The following is a 14349-nucleotide window of genomic DNA, read 5'->3' as shown; positions in this document are numbered from 1 at the left end:
GCTCCGGGCGCTGTTTTCCAACAAAGCCGAAGCTTTAGCTGCGGCTGGGTGAGCCGAGACCCCTCAAGGCCGTGGTTGGTGTAGGGGGAAGCGAGGCAGAGTTGCGGGAGCGCAGGCGGAGCCGGGCCCCTCTCCGCGGCGGCCAGGCTTTAGGGCGAAGCGGGGACCGCGCGCCCGGGGGGTGGCTGAGCGAGTCTGTGGAGCGAGAGGCTCCTTTCAGTTCTGAAGATTTGTGGTAGTTCATTCGGAACTTGAAGAACTACAGTTGAAAGGTGGAGTTCCTTAAAATTTCCCATTTTTGGCAGCTTTAGCCAACTCCAAGTGGTGTATTGTCAACTTGAAGTAGTTTACTGTAGCCTGTTTGCAATGGGATCCACCTCAGGCTGCCCTGTCCTATCCTGTAACCACCGGCTACAGGTGGCTATCGAGGGCTTAAATGCAGCGAGTGCGAATTGAAGTGTGCTGTAGGTGTAAAATACACATCGGATATTGAAGAATTATTTTACAAAACAAAAATGTAAACTTTGTAATTATATTGGCCTTATAATTAATAATTTTCTATTGATTATATGTTGAAATAATATTTTGGATATATTGGATTGAATTAAATATATTATTAAAATTTCACCTGTTTCTCTTTACATTTTAAAAATTTGCTACTACAAAATTTAAAATCAAATATGTTGCTCAAATATGTAATTGGGCAGGGCTGATCTAAAGAGCCAGTAGATGAGCAGAGAGGGACATATAATGAAAATGTCTCCTTTACCCTATTCTCCCGCCTTTCTTTCTATAGAAAGTTTTGTGAATCTGTACATTTTGCTTTATAGCCATGTTTTAAAAAAATCTAATTTTCCACCTAGCAAAGCTTTTGAATCGCATTTTAATTGTTTGATTACGGGTAGCATTTTGCACTGGTTCTGGTTTTGTTTTGTTTTCTTTTGGAAGAGGGAGGTTATGAGTAAAATTGAATATCTTAAAATTAGCTTTTAAAGTTATAAAAGTAATACATATTCATGATAAAAAAATCACTCAACATAAAGGTATGAAATGAAAATTAAAAGTTCCCCAATTTCTTCCAGAAAGTTTCTGTCTAAAAAAAGTGTGTGTACGTGCATATAGTTATGCGAAAGAGATGTCATTCTCTGTAGTTTTCAGCCACTTGCCTTTGTTCAATTATTTCTTCTTGGCTACCTTTCCACAGGAGTACAGTAAGTGTACCCATTTTTTAAAGGACTTGTGTAGTATTCCATTCTATGGATTTATCATAATTTATTTAACTGTCCTCTTAGTACTTAGGATATTTTAAAATAAATTTTTATTGAGGTAATTATAGATTCACATCCATCTTAAAGAAATAATGCAGAAATACCTCTTATACACTCTGTCCAGTGTCTCCCTATGGTAATGCTTTGTTAACTCTAGTATAATATCACGACCAGGATATTGATATTGGTATAATCTGCTAATCTTATTCGGATTGCCTCAATTTTATTTGTATTCATTTGTGTGTGTATTATGTAATACACTATTTGTCATCTGAATATGTTCACTAATTAACCACAGTCAAGATACTGAACAGTTCCAACACTACAAGAATCTCTCATGTTGCCCTTTTATCACCATAACCACCTTCCTCCAATCCCATCCACTCCATTAGTGGCAATCACTAATATGTCCTCATTTTTATAAAATTTTACTATTTCAGAAGTGTTATGTAAATGGAATCATATAGTCTATTACCTTCTGCTGTGGGCTTTTTACTAAGCGTAGTTCCCTGGAGATTCATTGGTATTGTGGCATATATCAGTGGTTCATGCCTCTTATTGCTGATGGTATGGAGGTACTAGAGTCGTTTAACTATCCACCTATTGAGGAACATTTTGGTTGTTTCCAGTTTGGGACTATTATGAATAAAACCGTTGTGAACATTTGTTTTGGTGTGAGCATAAATTTTCATTTATTAATGAAATTTTCATAAATTTTCATTTCTCTGGGATAAATGCCTAAGAGTGTATGCAATACATGGAGATCAGTCGAGTTAAATCATTTACGTGTGAAAGGAAGATACGTGATATCTATAGCTAGAGGAAGGACAGGCACAGGTATTGTGTGGGTTTTTTTTTTTTTTTTGATAGGAATGAACTGATTTTGTTTATGGCAGTGGAATACAAATGTATGGCAAAGTAGTAAACAGAAGGAATAGTGGATGGAGCAGACAGTTCAGTAGGTGAGAAGTTGTCAGATTCAGAGCATAAGTACAGGATTACACTTTATTAGGAAGAAGGTCTCCTCTCCTAGTAAGATTAGAGTAAGAAGAGACTTCAGGAAAAGAAATAGGAAAATGAGGATGTTTCATTTTCTCTGTTAACTAGACTATAAACTCTATGAAAACAGGTTACTTATTTAATCAGTGTATTTGTAGCACTTAGCACTGTTGTGGATGCATCTTGTAGCCTCCCAAAAAGTTGATTTTGAGATGAATGAGTAAAAGATGGAAAATAAAGAGGAAGGGAGTGGAAGGAGGGATGGAAGAACAGAGAGCATGGAGGAGGAAAGGAAGGAGGAAGGAAGGAAAGAAAAAAAGGAAGGAAGGGCCGGGAAGAAGACAGCAGTGGAAAGGCCAGGGACTGGAGGAAAGAATGAAAGTTTGGAATAGTCTGGAAAATAAAATAAAAGCTGACTAGTACAATATTTTTCAACGTTTTTTTTTATACCAAGACCCACAGTAAAATAAACAAACAAAAATTTTCATTGCAGATCATGCACACATGCATACATATACATGTACTTATAATTGAAACAAGTTTTTTTAAACAACTTTTACCTGTAGTATATGTAGTGCACTTACAGTTTCTTTTTTGACCTATCCTAACTTTTCCTATTCTATCCTATCATTTAAACTAGATGATCAAGGGCTACTAAATTAATTTATTGATCCACGAATGGGTTACCATCTGCAGTTTGAAGACTATTGGACTAGAAGTTGTTCAAGGGATTGCTGGACAGATAATGAGCTTGACTGAGTTTGGATACCATTTTGATAGTGGGAAAAGCACTGGCTTTGGATTCAGGATCTCTGAATTAGGATCCTGCTTCCATTACTTACTAGCATCATACTATGGCAGTTAAGTAACCTCTTCCAACCTTGATTTTCTCACCTATACAATGACTATAATGACCTTTAACCCATTAAGTTATCAATCACTCAAGTGTCTTCTAGTGCCTGGTTTGTCACAGGTACTTAATACATGGAAGCTAATGATAGTAGTTAACGATGATGATGTGAAGACCTACTACAATGTACTGCTTGACCCATATCCATTACAAGCATTAGAGATTTAAATGAAATAAATATTGAACTTATAAGCCATGTATTAGCCATTATTGCAACATGTTATTGTTGGTTAAAACATGTGGCTATCTGGTGGAATTAACAACTCTGATTTAATGAGTAGAAACTAACCACATGTTTCCCCATATATAGACATAGGTTGTTCTCTTATAAGTATTTTAATCTCTGAATACTCAAGCTGTTCAGAGGTATTTTGCCATTATTACCATGAAAATGAATTTTAGTGTGAAGTTTCTTGGTTCAGAAAGGTAAGCCAGTTCATTCCATGTAACTTTTCCTTTAGAGAATTTAAGAGTACTATTAGAGTTGATCATTTTGTAGTCAAAACATTAAAGAAATAATGAATATAGGGAGAAAACATTTTCTTCAATATATAGTACAGCCATGATAAGGTGTGAGAAAAGTTTGTCAAACTAAAGCTATGTTAAACTAAATTTTTACCTAGAGCATGTTGGATTGGTAGGGCACATTAAAGAACCTATAGTTTTTACCAGCATTTAGCCTCTTCAATTTTCTTTAAATGGTTTTGTGTTTTATTATGAAGGATGATGGAAGACAACGATGATGATGATATAAAGCTCAAAGAAGAAATAGAAGCTGAATTGGATAAAATCAGCATTTCTTCCTTGGAAAAAGATGATTTTGATAGTGATTCAAAATCAGAAACCCAGAGTGATAATAGTGATACAGTAAGTGTTGTGTTGTATTTTTGAGCCTTTTAACTGGATAAGCCTTTTAGGAGAAATATTACTTTTCTCAGTGTGTTTTGTATACTTATCTCATTTTTTCCTTAGGGTCACCTTTAAGCAATATATATTAGTAGATATTTAGATATAAATGGTATATTGAAGGTAGAAATTACCTATAATTTCACATGTATATGTGTGCATTTTTCACAAAATTGGGATTGTACTATACGTATAATTATGTGTATGTATATATACATGTATCTGCACACATGTGTATGTTTGTATCCTGCTTTTTTTACTTAATCATGAGCATTCTAATGTGATTAGATATGCATAAAAAGCAAAATGTATGTGAAATCTTTAGACCAAAGAATAGTTACTTTTTTGGAAACCAAACGTTTATTTTCTTTTCATTTGTGTATTTTCTCCAATGTTTATATGCCTAGAAAAGTTATTCATGGATTCATTCTTTTATATAAAAATCCTTAATCCAATGGAAACTTATTTTCAGCTATGTTATAAAAAGTAGATCTAGTTAAAATTTTCCTGCATATATTTAACAAATATTCCCAGGGTCACTTATGGAATAATCCACCTCTTCTCAATTGATTTGTCATATCTGTTGTATATATTTTGTTGTTATACATATGATCTATCCAAGGCTATTTATTCTTTTCCATTATTGTGTTAATTTTTGCCCTATAGTGGTTTTATATTTTTAAATATAAAATGGGTCAAATTCCTTTAGTAGTTCTGCTATTTCAAAATCTTTTCAACTAAGCTTTCTTCAAAAAACTCATTTGTCAAGTTTCAAAAAATAATTACAATTTGATTCTTAATTAGGATTGCAATAATCTACATAATACTTTTGGAGAAAATAATATTTTTATATTATTGTATCTTTTTATTCACAGCTAATTTAACTGTGACAAAAGTTCTGAAATTATTCATTTGAATATGAGATCCAACAGAATCATGGATGCAATTTATAACCACCTGAAAATTAAAAGCAAATTTTAACCAAATATATTTGTTTGGATTATGCTCTTTATACGGAGCCCTTTTACCTCATTTACACATTTTACTCAAATTTTTGGCATATCAAAACAAATTTTGATACATAGTTTTAGTAAAGAATTTTACAGTTTCTTTTATTATTTACATTTTTAGGATTTAGATGAATTACCTGACTCAGTTCTTCACTGTATTAACGTCATAAAGAATAAAAGTAAAACTGTTGAAGAGCTCATTCTTCAGGATGTGGAAGATACTGATGTTTTAAGTAAGTACAGTTTTCATCTGCTTGGCAGATAAGTTTTCTGTAAGTATGAATAATGAATAATTTATAATTTAGAAAATTAAACTGCTTGAAGTTCTTGTCTCTTGTCATATACAGGTATGTGCATTTATCTCTAATAAAATATCCATAGTATATTGGTCTGTTCAATTTAGTTCATTCATTTGTTTTACTTACTACCTTCCTTACGTCTCCAGTAAGTACTAGCCACTAACAATTTGTTTTACCAGTTCTAATTAAAACCAGACATTCTATTACTTTATGTTAAAGAAAAGAAAACTAGTTGTGGGACTATTTTAGAAGTATCAGTTCACACATATTTTTGGAGAAAAATATAATTTATATCAAAGCCTCACAATCTTTATTTGCTTCAACTGAGCAAATTTACTTCTTGCAAATTTATTCTAAGAATAATAGAATGAACAAAGATTTAACTAGAATTAATCCTGGCTTAGTTTATAATGAAAAATGGTAACAACCTAAATGTTCAACAGGACATTGGTGTGTCTAACAATACACTCATTAAAAAAATACGGCTTAGACAATATTTAATAACATAAAGAGTTTCATGATATACTATTAAAATTATTATGAAATTTGATGTCATTTATAAAAATATTAGTATAAACTATAATGTGGATATTCATAGATATTTGTACGAAAAATATTACTCTGTGAAAGGATATGTTCTAGCCACTGAGAATGCAGCAGGGAACAAAATAGGCAGAGGTCCTCTCTTATTCTAATGTTCTGGTGTGGGGAGACAGACAATAAACAAATAAATACATATGTAATATTTCAATAATGGTAACTTCCATGAAGGAAGGATTTTAAGATAAGGGGATAGGGACTTCACTGCTGGCGCAGTGGTTAAGATTCTGTGCTCCCAATGCAGGGGGCCTGGGTTTGATCACTTGTCAGGGAACTAGATCCCACATGCATGCCATAACTAAGAGTTCACATGCCACAACTAAGGAGCCCGCCTGCCGCAACTAAGACCCAGTGCAACCAAAAAAAAAAAAGAAAGAAAAAGAGAAGGGGATAGAGATTGAAGATTGCTATTTTAGATAGGGTAGGTCAAGGAAGGCCTCTCTGAGGAGGTGATATTTAAGTAGTGACTGAAGTGAGACAGTAAGCCACATGGGATATCTCAATGAAGGAGAAGTGAGTCACGTGGATGTCTAGAGGGCTGGTGTTCCAGAAAGAGGGAATCGTAAAGGCCAAGGCACACTGAGTGGGCGTAATATGTTCAAAGAATAGTAAGCCTTTGTGGTTATATCCAAGAAAATAAGGGGTCAGATCATACAGGGCTCTTATCAATCCAAGGTGTGGACTTTGGATTCTGTTCTGAGTATATGAAGGTTTTTGAGTAAGGAGTGACAGAATCTGACATATTTTGAGACAATCATTCTGGAGACTCTGCAGAGAAGATGGCTTGAGGTAGCAAGAGTCCACTACAAGACTGTCACAGTAGTGTGGTTAGAGATGAGAGTGATTTGAGTAGAAATGATGAAAAACAGTCGCATTCTAGAAAACATTCTTAAGGTAGAAAGAAACAGAAGTATTTGTTGATGGATTTGTATGAAAGGAAGAGAGGAAATTTGGCTCCAAGGTTTTTGTTCTGAGTACCTGTGTGAAAGGATATATAAAGACTTATGTAGACCCTTCAGGTTTTAGCAGTGCTTATCTACAGTCGAGTTATGGGGGATTTTAATGGTTTTCCTATTTATATTTACTAAGGTTTATACAATGAAAATGTATTTTAAATATATTGGCAAGTATAGAGCCTAATTATGAAAAAAAGCAAGGGAAATATAAAAAATTAGTTACATGAAAGATTATATAACTACAATTATAACAGTGGTTTAGAAAATTATAAGATCCCATGTATATAGCTCTAATCAAATAAGTTTGATAGTCTCAATGAATAGAATAATTTTCTAAGAAAATTCAAATTATCAAAATTGCTTGATAAAGGAGAAGACATGATTAAATCAATAATTTGGCTGAAGGTGGAAAGAGATTTCTTCTCAAGTGTCGTTAGGAACTAGGGATAATTTTGCAATTGAATTATTCCAATCCATCAAGGAGCAAAAAAATCTGCATATTATATAATATTTCATTGTAAAAAACTGCACATTTTATTTTATTTTATTTTTTTGCGGTACGCGGGCCTCTCACTGTTGTGGCCTCTTCCGTTGTGGAGCACAGGCTCCGGACGCGCAGGCTTAGCGGCGATGGCTCACTGGGCCTAGCCACTCCGCGGCATGTGGGATCTTCCCGGACCGGGGCACGAACCCGTTTCCCCTGAATCGGCAGGCGGACTCTCAACCACTGCACCATCAGGGAAGCCCCAAACTGCACATGTTAAATACAAAACTGTGCAAGCTTCACATACACATACATAAGAGAAACTGAGGCTAATTTTATTTATGAATATGGATGTACTGATTAGGGCTCTCATTTGTAGACAAAAGCTGTTTTAGCTACTTTAAGCAGTAAGGTTTTGGGGAGTATTTGTGTAAAACAAACTTAGTGGCTTAAAATAACAGTATGCTGTTATCTTTTATATAGTTCTGTGGGTTGACTGGGCTTTAGCTAATCAGTTCTTGCTTGCATTTCTTATGCATTTACAGTCAGATGTTGATTAGGGCCACAGTCATCTGAAGTCTTTACTGGATTGGAATTCTAAGATGGCTCACTGAAATGACTGGCAGTGATGTTAATTGTTGGCTGGGAGTTCAGTTGGAGCTGTCAGCTGGAGGCACCTATGTGGTCTCTCCCTATGGCTTGCATGGCATCTGGATTCTGAGAAACAGCATCCTGTGAACAAAATATCAAGAGACTAAGATGGAACCCTGTAAAGATTCATATGACTTATTCTCAGAAGTCATGCAACATCACTTCTGCCACATCCTGGTGGTTACATAGGGTCAGCACAGATTCTGTGCGGGAGGGGGCTACACAGGGTATCATACCAGGAAGTGTGGGAGTGACATCTTTGGAGACTAGCTATTACAATAAATAACAGAATTGTTAATAGAACTGAAGAAACAGATTCTAAGCTGAACATCCAAAGTGTAGAAAATATACATGCAAGTACATTGTAGAACTGGGCTGCAACAGGAGCTGCTGATATAATAAAGAAATTCAGAGACATTAATCCTCTACTATACCCTGCTATCTCCAACCCAAAGCACCCCCTATCATAGTCTGAGCCAGAAAAATGAAAATCTCTCTCTCTGCCTTTCTTCACACATAATATTTTTATGAAAATAAAGACTGGGCTTCCCTGGTGGCGCAGTGGTTAAGAATCTGCCTGCCAATGCAGGGGACATGGGTTCGAGCCCTGGTCCGGGAAGATCCCACATGCCGTGGAGCAACTAAGCCTGTGTGCCACAACTACTGAGCCTGCACTCTAGAGCCCACAAGCCACAACTACTGAGCTCATGTGCCACAACTACTGAGCCAGTGAGCCACAACTACTGAGCCTGCGAGCCACAACTACTGAAGCCTGCGTGCCTAGAGCCCGTGCTTCGCAGCAAGAGAAGCCACTGCAGTGAGAAGCCTGTGCACCGCAATGAAGAGTAGCCCCTGCTCGCTGCAACTAGAGAAAGCCTGTGCGCAGCAACGAAGACCCAATGCAGCCAAAAATAAATTAATTAATTAATTAATTTTAAAAAAAGAAAAGAAAAGAAAAGAAAGACTTACACAAATGTATCAATTGGCAGAACCTAAATCACCCTCAGAAACCTAGCTTCAAAGGCATCTGGAGAATGTTATTTTTGCTTTTCAGCTCTCACGTAAGAAAACATGCCAGAGAGGTTGTGAATTGGTGTTGAAAAAGAAAATCTATAATAATAGACAAAATAGGTGTGAATAGTCAGTTAATTAGCAGAATGGTCATCTGTAAAAAATAGTTTACTACTAGGGAACATTACCATGATAAAACATGTTAATTGAATAAGGAAAAGAAACATAACTACATCTGCACAGATGATAAAAACACAATAAAATTCAACAAAAACTCAAAAAATTGGGAATGAAAGTTTACTTCATTCACACGTTAATAATTGTAATCTTTTAAATTAAGACTTTTATTAAAGCATTTTCAGTATCTTGTGCTGAAAGATTATACTGCTAGTTTGTGGCAGGTAGAATTGAACTTTTGTTGGTTTCTAATCAAGGTGTCATTGTGATATTAAACACAGCATTATTCTGTGTACATGGAAAATGAACTTCAGTCTAGAATATGAAAGATGATAAAGAGATCTAAAAATCTGTTATTTTTATTTTTGAATAAAGATTACAGATTTCCTATGTTCTTTGTTCTTCAGTATTTCCTATTGTTTTGAGTTACTGATCAAGAATATGCTGTGGTAGAATTTGAGATTAAAGGATGATGAAATAGTTTGGGATTTTAACATGTTGTGTCCTGCTCTAATATTTAAAGTTATAATATTTCTTTCTCTTTATAGGCTATGATTATGGAGCAGTTTCTAATAATCATATGCATTTAAGGATAGAATTACGAACTGAATGTAAAGAAAATCCAGAACAATTAATGAAGGTATATGTTGTTTGACTGAAAGTACTCAATATTACAGTTAGAAATTTACCTTTACCTCTCACGTAGCATTTAAAGTTCACTGGCTTAAAAATTTAATTATTTTAAGCTAATAATTTTTGGATTTGTTTCCTCCTCTGGCATATAATATAAAATAATACAAATTTCAATCTTTAAAAATATTAGAAATAGTGATTTGAACCATCAATACTTGGGAATTTAATGTAGATAGGAGAGCAGAACTATATTGAATAGTATTTTTTCCCTAAAAACTCCAAGGAAAACAATGAAATATACTCTAATATTATTACTTTGCTTAGGAATGTACTATGATCCAGTGGAGACTTTAAATACCCTGTGGAAACTTTAAACGTAGAATATCTTATGTTAGTTTTTTTTTAAAAAAATGGTAAAACAGAAACATCCGTAAAAAAGTAAGAGTAAAGGAGAGCCTAGCATTTTTGGGTGAAACTCCCGGAAATGTATTTAAGAGAAAACTTCTTCCACAGGTTCAGCATCTTGAAATCATTTTTACTTCTCATTTTACCCAACTGTAATTTTACCTTACTCTATTCTTGCTCTCTGTGTATTTAGCATAATGTGAAAATTACTCGTATGTATGTTTCTTACTCTCTTTTTTGGTAACCCTCAAACCTGAAATATATTAATTTTGAATTATCATATTGCTACTTCAGTGGAATAGATATCCTGTACCTTTCAAGCTAGAATATATAGAAGTATAATTATGGAAAAGTATTAATCAAAATTGTAACTTGTGTGTAAGTCAGGGCAAATTAGAGAATAGTTCTGTTTTTAAAACATACTGAATATATTAGCAATTTGTATATGTGAGCTATTGCTGCAGATAAGAAATATAGAAAGGTATTAGGAGGAAAACACATATTAGTAGAAACATTTTGACATGATTATTAAGCAGTTTAATTGAATATTGTGAGTAAATATTAGTAATTAGAATTCTGAAAAACATTAGGAGGGTAAAACAGAGTGCGCTTGCATGGAAAAAACATTTTTCTTCACCATAAAGAGAATAATTATCAATATGCTATATAGAATTGTATTTGAGAGTGATTTGAAGTAAATAAAGTTCTATATATGTGTATGTAAATACTTAATGCATTATTAAAATAATAACTTTACTCTCTATTTTGTTTTTCTTTAATCACTGGTACTTTTTTAACCTCTTAGATGTTATCTGAAATAGAAAAAGAAGAATTTCTGAGAAGTAAAACTCATTGTGGCAGTCCTGATTCTGTTCCAGAGCCTGATCCTTGTGATTTGCCTGTGGATGAACATGTTTTGCCAGGTGGACTAAATTGCTTGGTGATATTTATGATAATTTTTATGTGATTGACCTTAATTATCTGAAAAAAAGTAGACAGTTTTCTTTTGACATTTAGAAGAATATAGTCACAATATTTGAAAAATATTGTGTACTTGCTATGCTTATTTAATTACATGTTCTCATAGTTTTTTTTATGACTCCTAATTTAACTTCATGTAAGTAGAGTTAAAAATTTTCCACATATATAGCTGACTGCAATAGATATATGCAGATCTGAATTTTTTAAGTGTCTCTTAACTGTGTTCCTTATGTATCCCTTAACTACATACATGCACACACACACAGACACACACTATGTTTTTATAGAAGTCTTATGGAATACTTTAAGGCAAGTTATGTGACTTCTTTATTGATGCAATGGAATTTACATGTATTTTGCATACTTTTACTTTGGTAATATATTGACATTATTTCTTTATTTTGAAATTACTTTTAAACTTTGCACTGGATCAGATTTGACTGTTTTGATTTAAAAATTTTTCTCCTCATGAATACAGATGATGCTGATATAAATTTCGGATACTGTGAAGTGGAAGAAAGATGTAGGCAGTCCTTTGAGGCTTGGCAAGACAAACAGAAGGAACTAGAAGACCAACAGAAGCAAACTCTCAAAGCTCAGAGGGATAGAGAAGAAAAGCAGTTTCAAGAAGAAGAAGAAAAAAGACATTACCGGATGAAACAGTTTGAAGTTGAAAAGAAGAAATTGGAGAATATTCAGAAGGTAAGGTTTTTTAATTTTAATTTTTGTCTTTCATATATTTAAAAAAATCAGTATCTACTTCTGAACAGTATTGATGTTTTGGTTTATGGTGCGAATTGAGCTCCATTCTATGGGTTTTAATTAGTCCTAATAATCAAAGCAGTTGACTGTGGATTAACTGTATTAATATGGACTCCTTGCCTAGTTTTCATGAAATTCATTAGAATTTCAGGTACTGCTTTGAAACTTCATAATTTCAAAGATTGTCCTAAAAAAGCTGACATTTACTACATAAGTTGTTACTTTTTTACACCCTTCTAATCATAGAAAAAGGCAATAGAATTTTCTCAATCATGTAATGTCCTTGCTATGTGGTCTGATATCTAGCAATTTTGTAAAACATATTTGGTTGAAGTGGTTTAGCCATGTAGGTGATGGTATGTGCCTCATTCCCATAAATGAGCTAATTCCTGGGAATAGAAATTTTTTGGTGTGAAGGAATTTTGTGTTTTTTCATTTCTGTTTCCTCCCAGCTGCACCTCAGGTGGTCCTCATCCTCAGGTTATGGTAGTGGCATATTGAGAAACTGGTGGATTTCTAGGACCTACTTGTGGGCCATTAGCCCGTTTAGAATGTATGGATAACAGACAGGACTTACATCTCTTGTTTTACATTACTAAAGTTGCCTTATATATTACTCACGACTTACTAGTTTGAGTGTTCCATATAGAGAACCTTAGCATGTAGTCACATAGACAGTTCAGGGTATTCAAGCCGCCAATGTTGAGTACACTGCATTTCCTAATTATATAGAAAATAAATAAATTAAAAAGTGATAATATTGTCGAACCAGCTTGGCCATGGCTTTTTCTAATAGTAAGCGATGAATGTTTAGCTTTCTTTTAGTTATATTTTCCTTTCCACAGACCAGATTAGTCATTTCCAAAAGTCAGAAGCTTTTTTTTTTTTTTTCCAATTCCAGAGTAGGAGTGAATATAATGTAGATTCTTAGAGAAGTGTTTGCTGGCTTGTGGTAAAACGTATTATTGCTATTGGTTGTTAGTGATATTTTCAAATATTTTCTAAAAAACATCTGATTTTAAAATTCTGTTCAGCTAAGTTGCCATTTTTATTTGTTTTGTAACAAAAATTTACTGACTACTTTAAGGGCAAAGCTTTCAGCTATGTGCTTACATGATACAAAAGAGATTTAACACCAGGGCCCTACCCTTGAAGAATTGTAACTTGTTTTTTGAAAGTAATTTGTGCTTTATCATAAAATTATGATTTAAAAAATATATATGACATTAGTAGGTTTAATGAGTTTCTAAATGTGAGCTTTGTTTTACCTTGGGGATTGAAAGTTTTCCAGTGAGACCATTCCGTAATTTTATAATGATGGATCCTAAATAATTTACTTATTTAGTAATTCTATTCTGTGTCCTTCGTTAGCTTCCTCTTCCATTTTCCAAAACAGCTATCGTAAATCTCTTTCCTTAAGAGTTCTACCCAACTCCTCCCTCCTCGTTATTAGCAAATTATCACATAACATTTTTGCATCGATTACAAACTTCTTTGTCTTTCTCATCCTGCATCTAGTTAGCATCAATCTCTGTGGTCGCCTTTTTGCTTTTTTTTTTTTTTTGCCTTTGCTCTTATCTCAGTAAGAGAGGTTTCTTCTACCAAAGGCTGGCTTTTCCTCCTTTGCTCTATATTCTATCATTTTCCAGTTTACCCCAGTTTTCCTTTATGTTAAACACCCCTACAGCTTCCTCCTTTCTTATTGCTTATAGGCATGTTCAATTTTCTCCTGTCCTAGAAACAAAACAAAAGAAAAATCATGAGATCCTTTTCCTTTATATGTCTCACGTCAGCTGCTCCTTAGGTCTACTTATCATAGGCAGGCTTCTTAAGGAGTAGTTATTTGCGCTCAATCCATTTCCTCATCTCTCATTCAATCCTAAATCTGCTAGGGATCTTCCACCACCGCCCCAGTGAATGAAACTGCTTTTGACAAAAATAATCAATGTTTTCTAAATTGGCTTGGACAAAAATAACCAATGGCTTCTAGAACCATACTCACAGGTTCTATTTCAGTATTTATTTCTGCCTCTTTAGCATTTCATGCCAATAAAAATTTGATTGCTGACCATTTCTTTTTCTCTTGACTTCTGTGGGACCATACTGCCTTGACTGTCTTCTTACATGTTTGGCCGTTCTTCCTTGATATCTATTTTAGGCTTCTTTTTCTCTTTCTCCTTGAATGTGGTCCTACCAAGGATTCCATCCTTTGTTCTTTCTTTTCTTACTCCATGTGTTTTCTCTCTTGATAATCTCAAACACAGTTATGGCTGTTCAGAACCAAATCTATAGTTATA

General features: G+C 34.1%; 1 protein-coding gene across 1 annotated transcript in view; it reads left to right on the top strand.

Annotated features, from left to right (window-relative positions):
• The first annotated feature begins 5 nt into the window (after nt 1-5).
• The window catches only part of LOC115853078 (leucine-rich repeat and IQ domain-containing protein 1), a 123419-nt gene continuing 109075 nt past the window's right edge, over nt 6-14349 (top strand). The window contains exons 1-6 of the mRNA XM_030856461.2: nt 6-48; nt 3900-4044; nt 5215-5326; nt 9820-9911; nt 11115-11232; nt 11769-11992. Of these exons, the coding sequence (XP_030712321.2) occupies nt 3901-4044; nt 5215-5326; nt 9820-9911; nt 11115-11232; nt 11769-11992 (690 nt within the window). The 5' untranslated portion in view covers nt 6-48; nt 3900. The remainder of the gene's footprint in view (nt 49-3899; nt 4045-5214; nt 5327-9819; nt 9912-11114; nt 11233-11768; nt 11993-14349) is intronic.

Source organism: Globicephala melas, chromosome 10 (genome assembly GCF_963455315.2).
Source record: "Globicephala melas chromosome 10, mGloMel1.2, whole genome shotgun sequence".
Classification (NCBI taxonomy): Eukaryota; Metazoa; Chordata; class Mammalia; order Artiodactyla; family Delphinidae; genus Globicephala; species Globicephala melas.
Note: the sequence above shows the minus strand (reverse complement) of the source record. Positions and strands in the feature narration are given on the sequence as shown.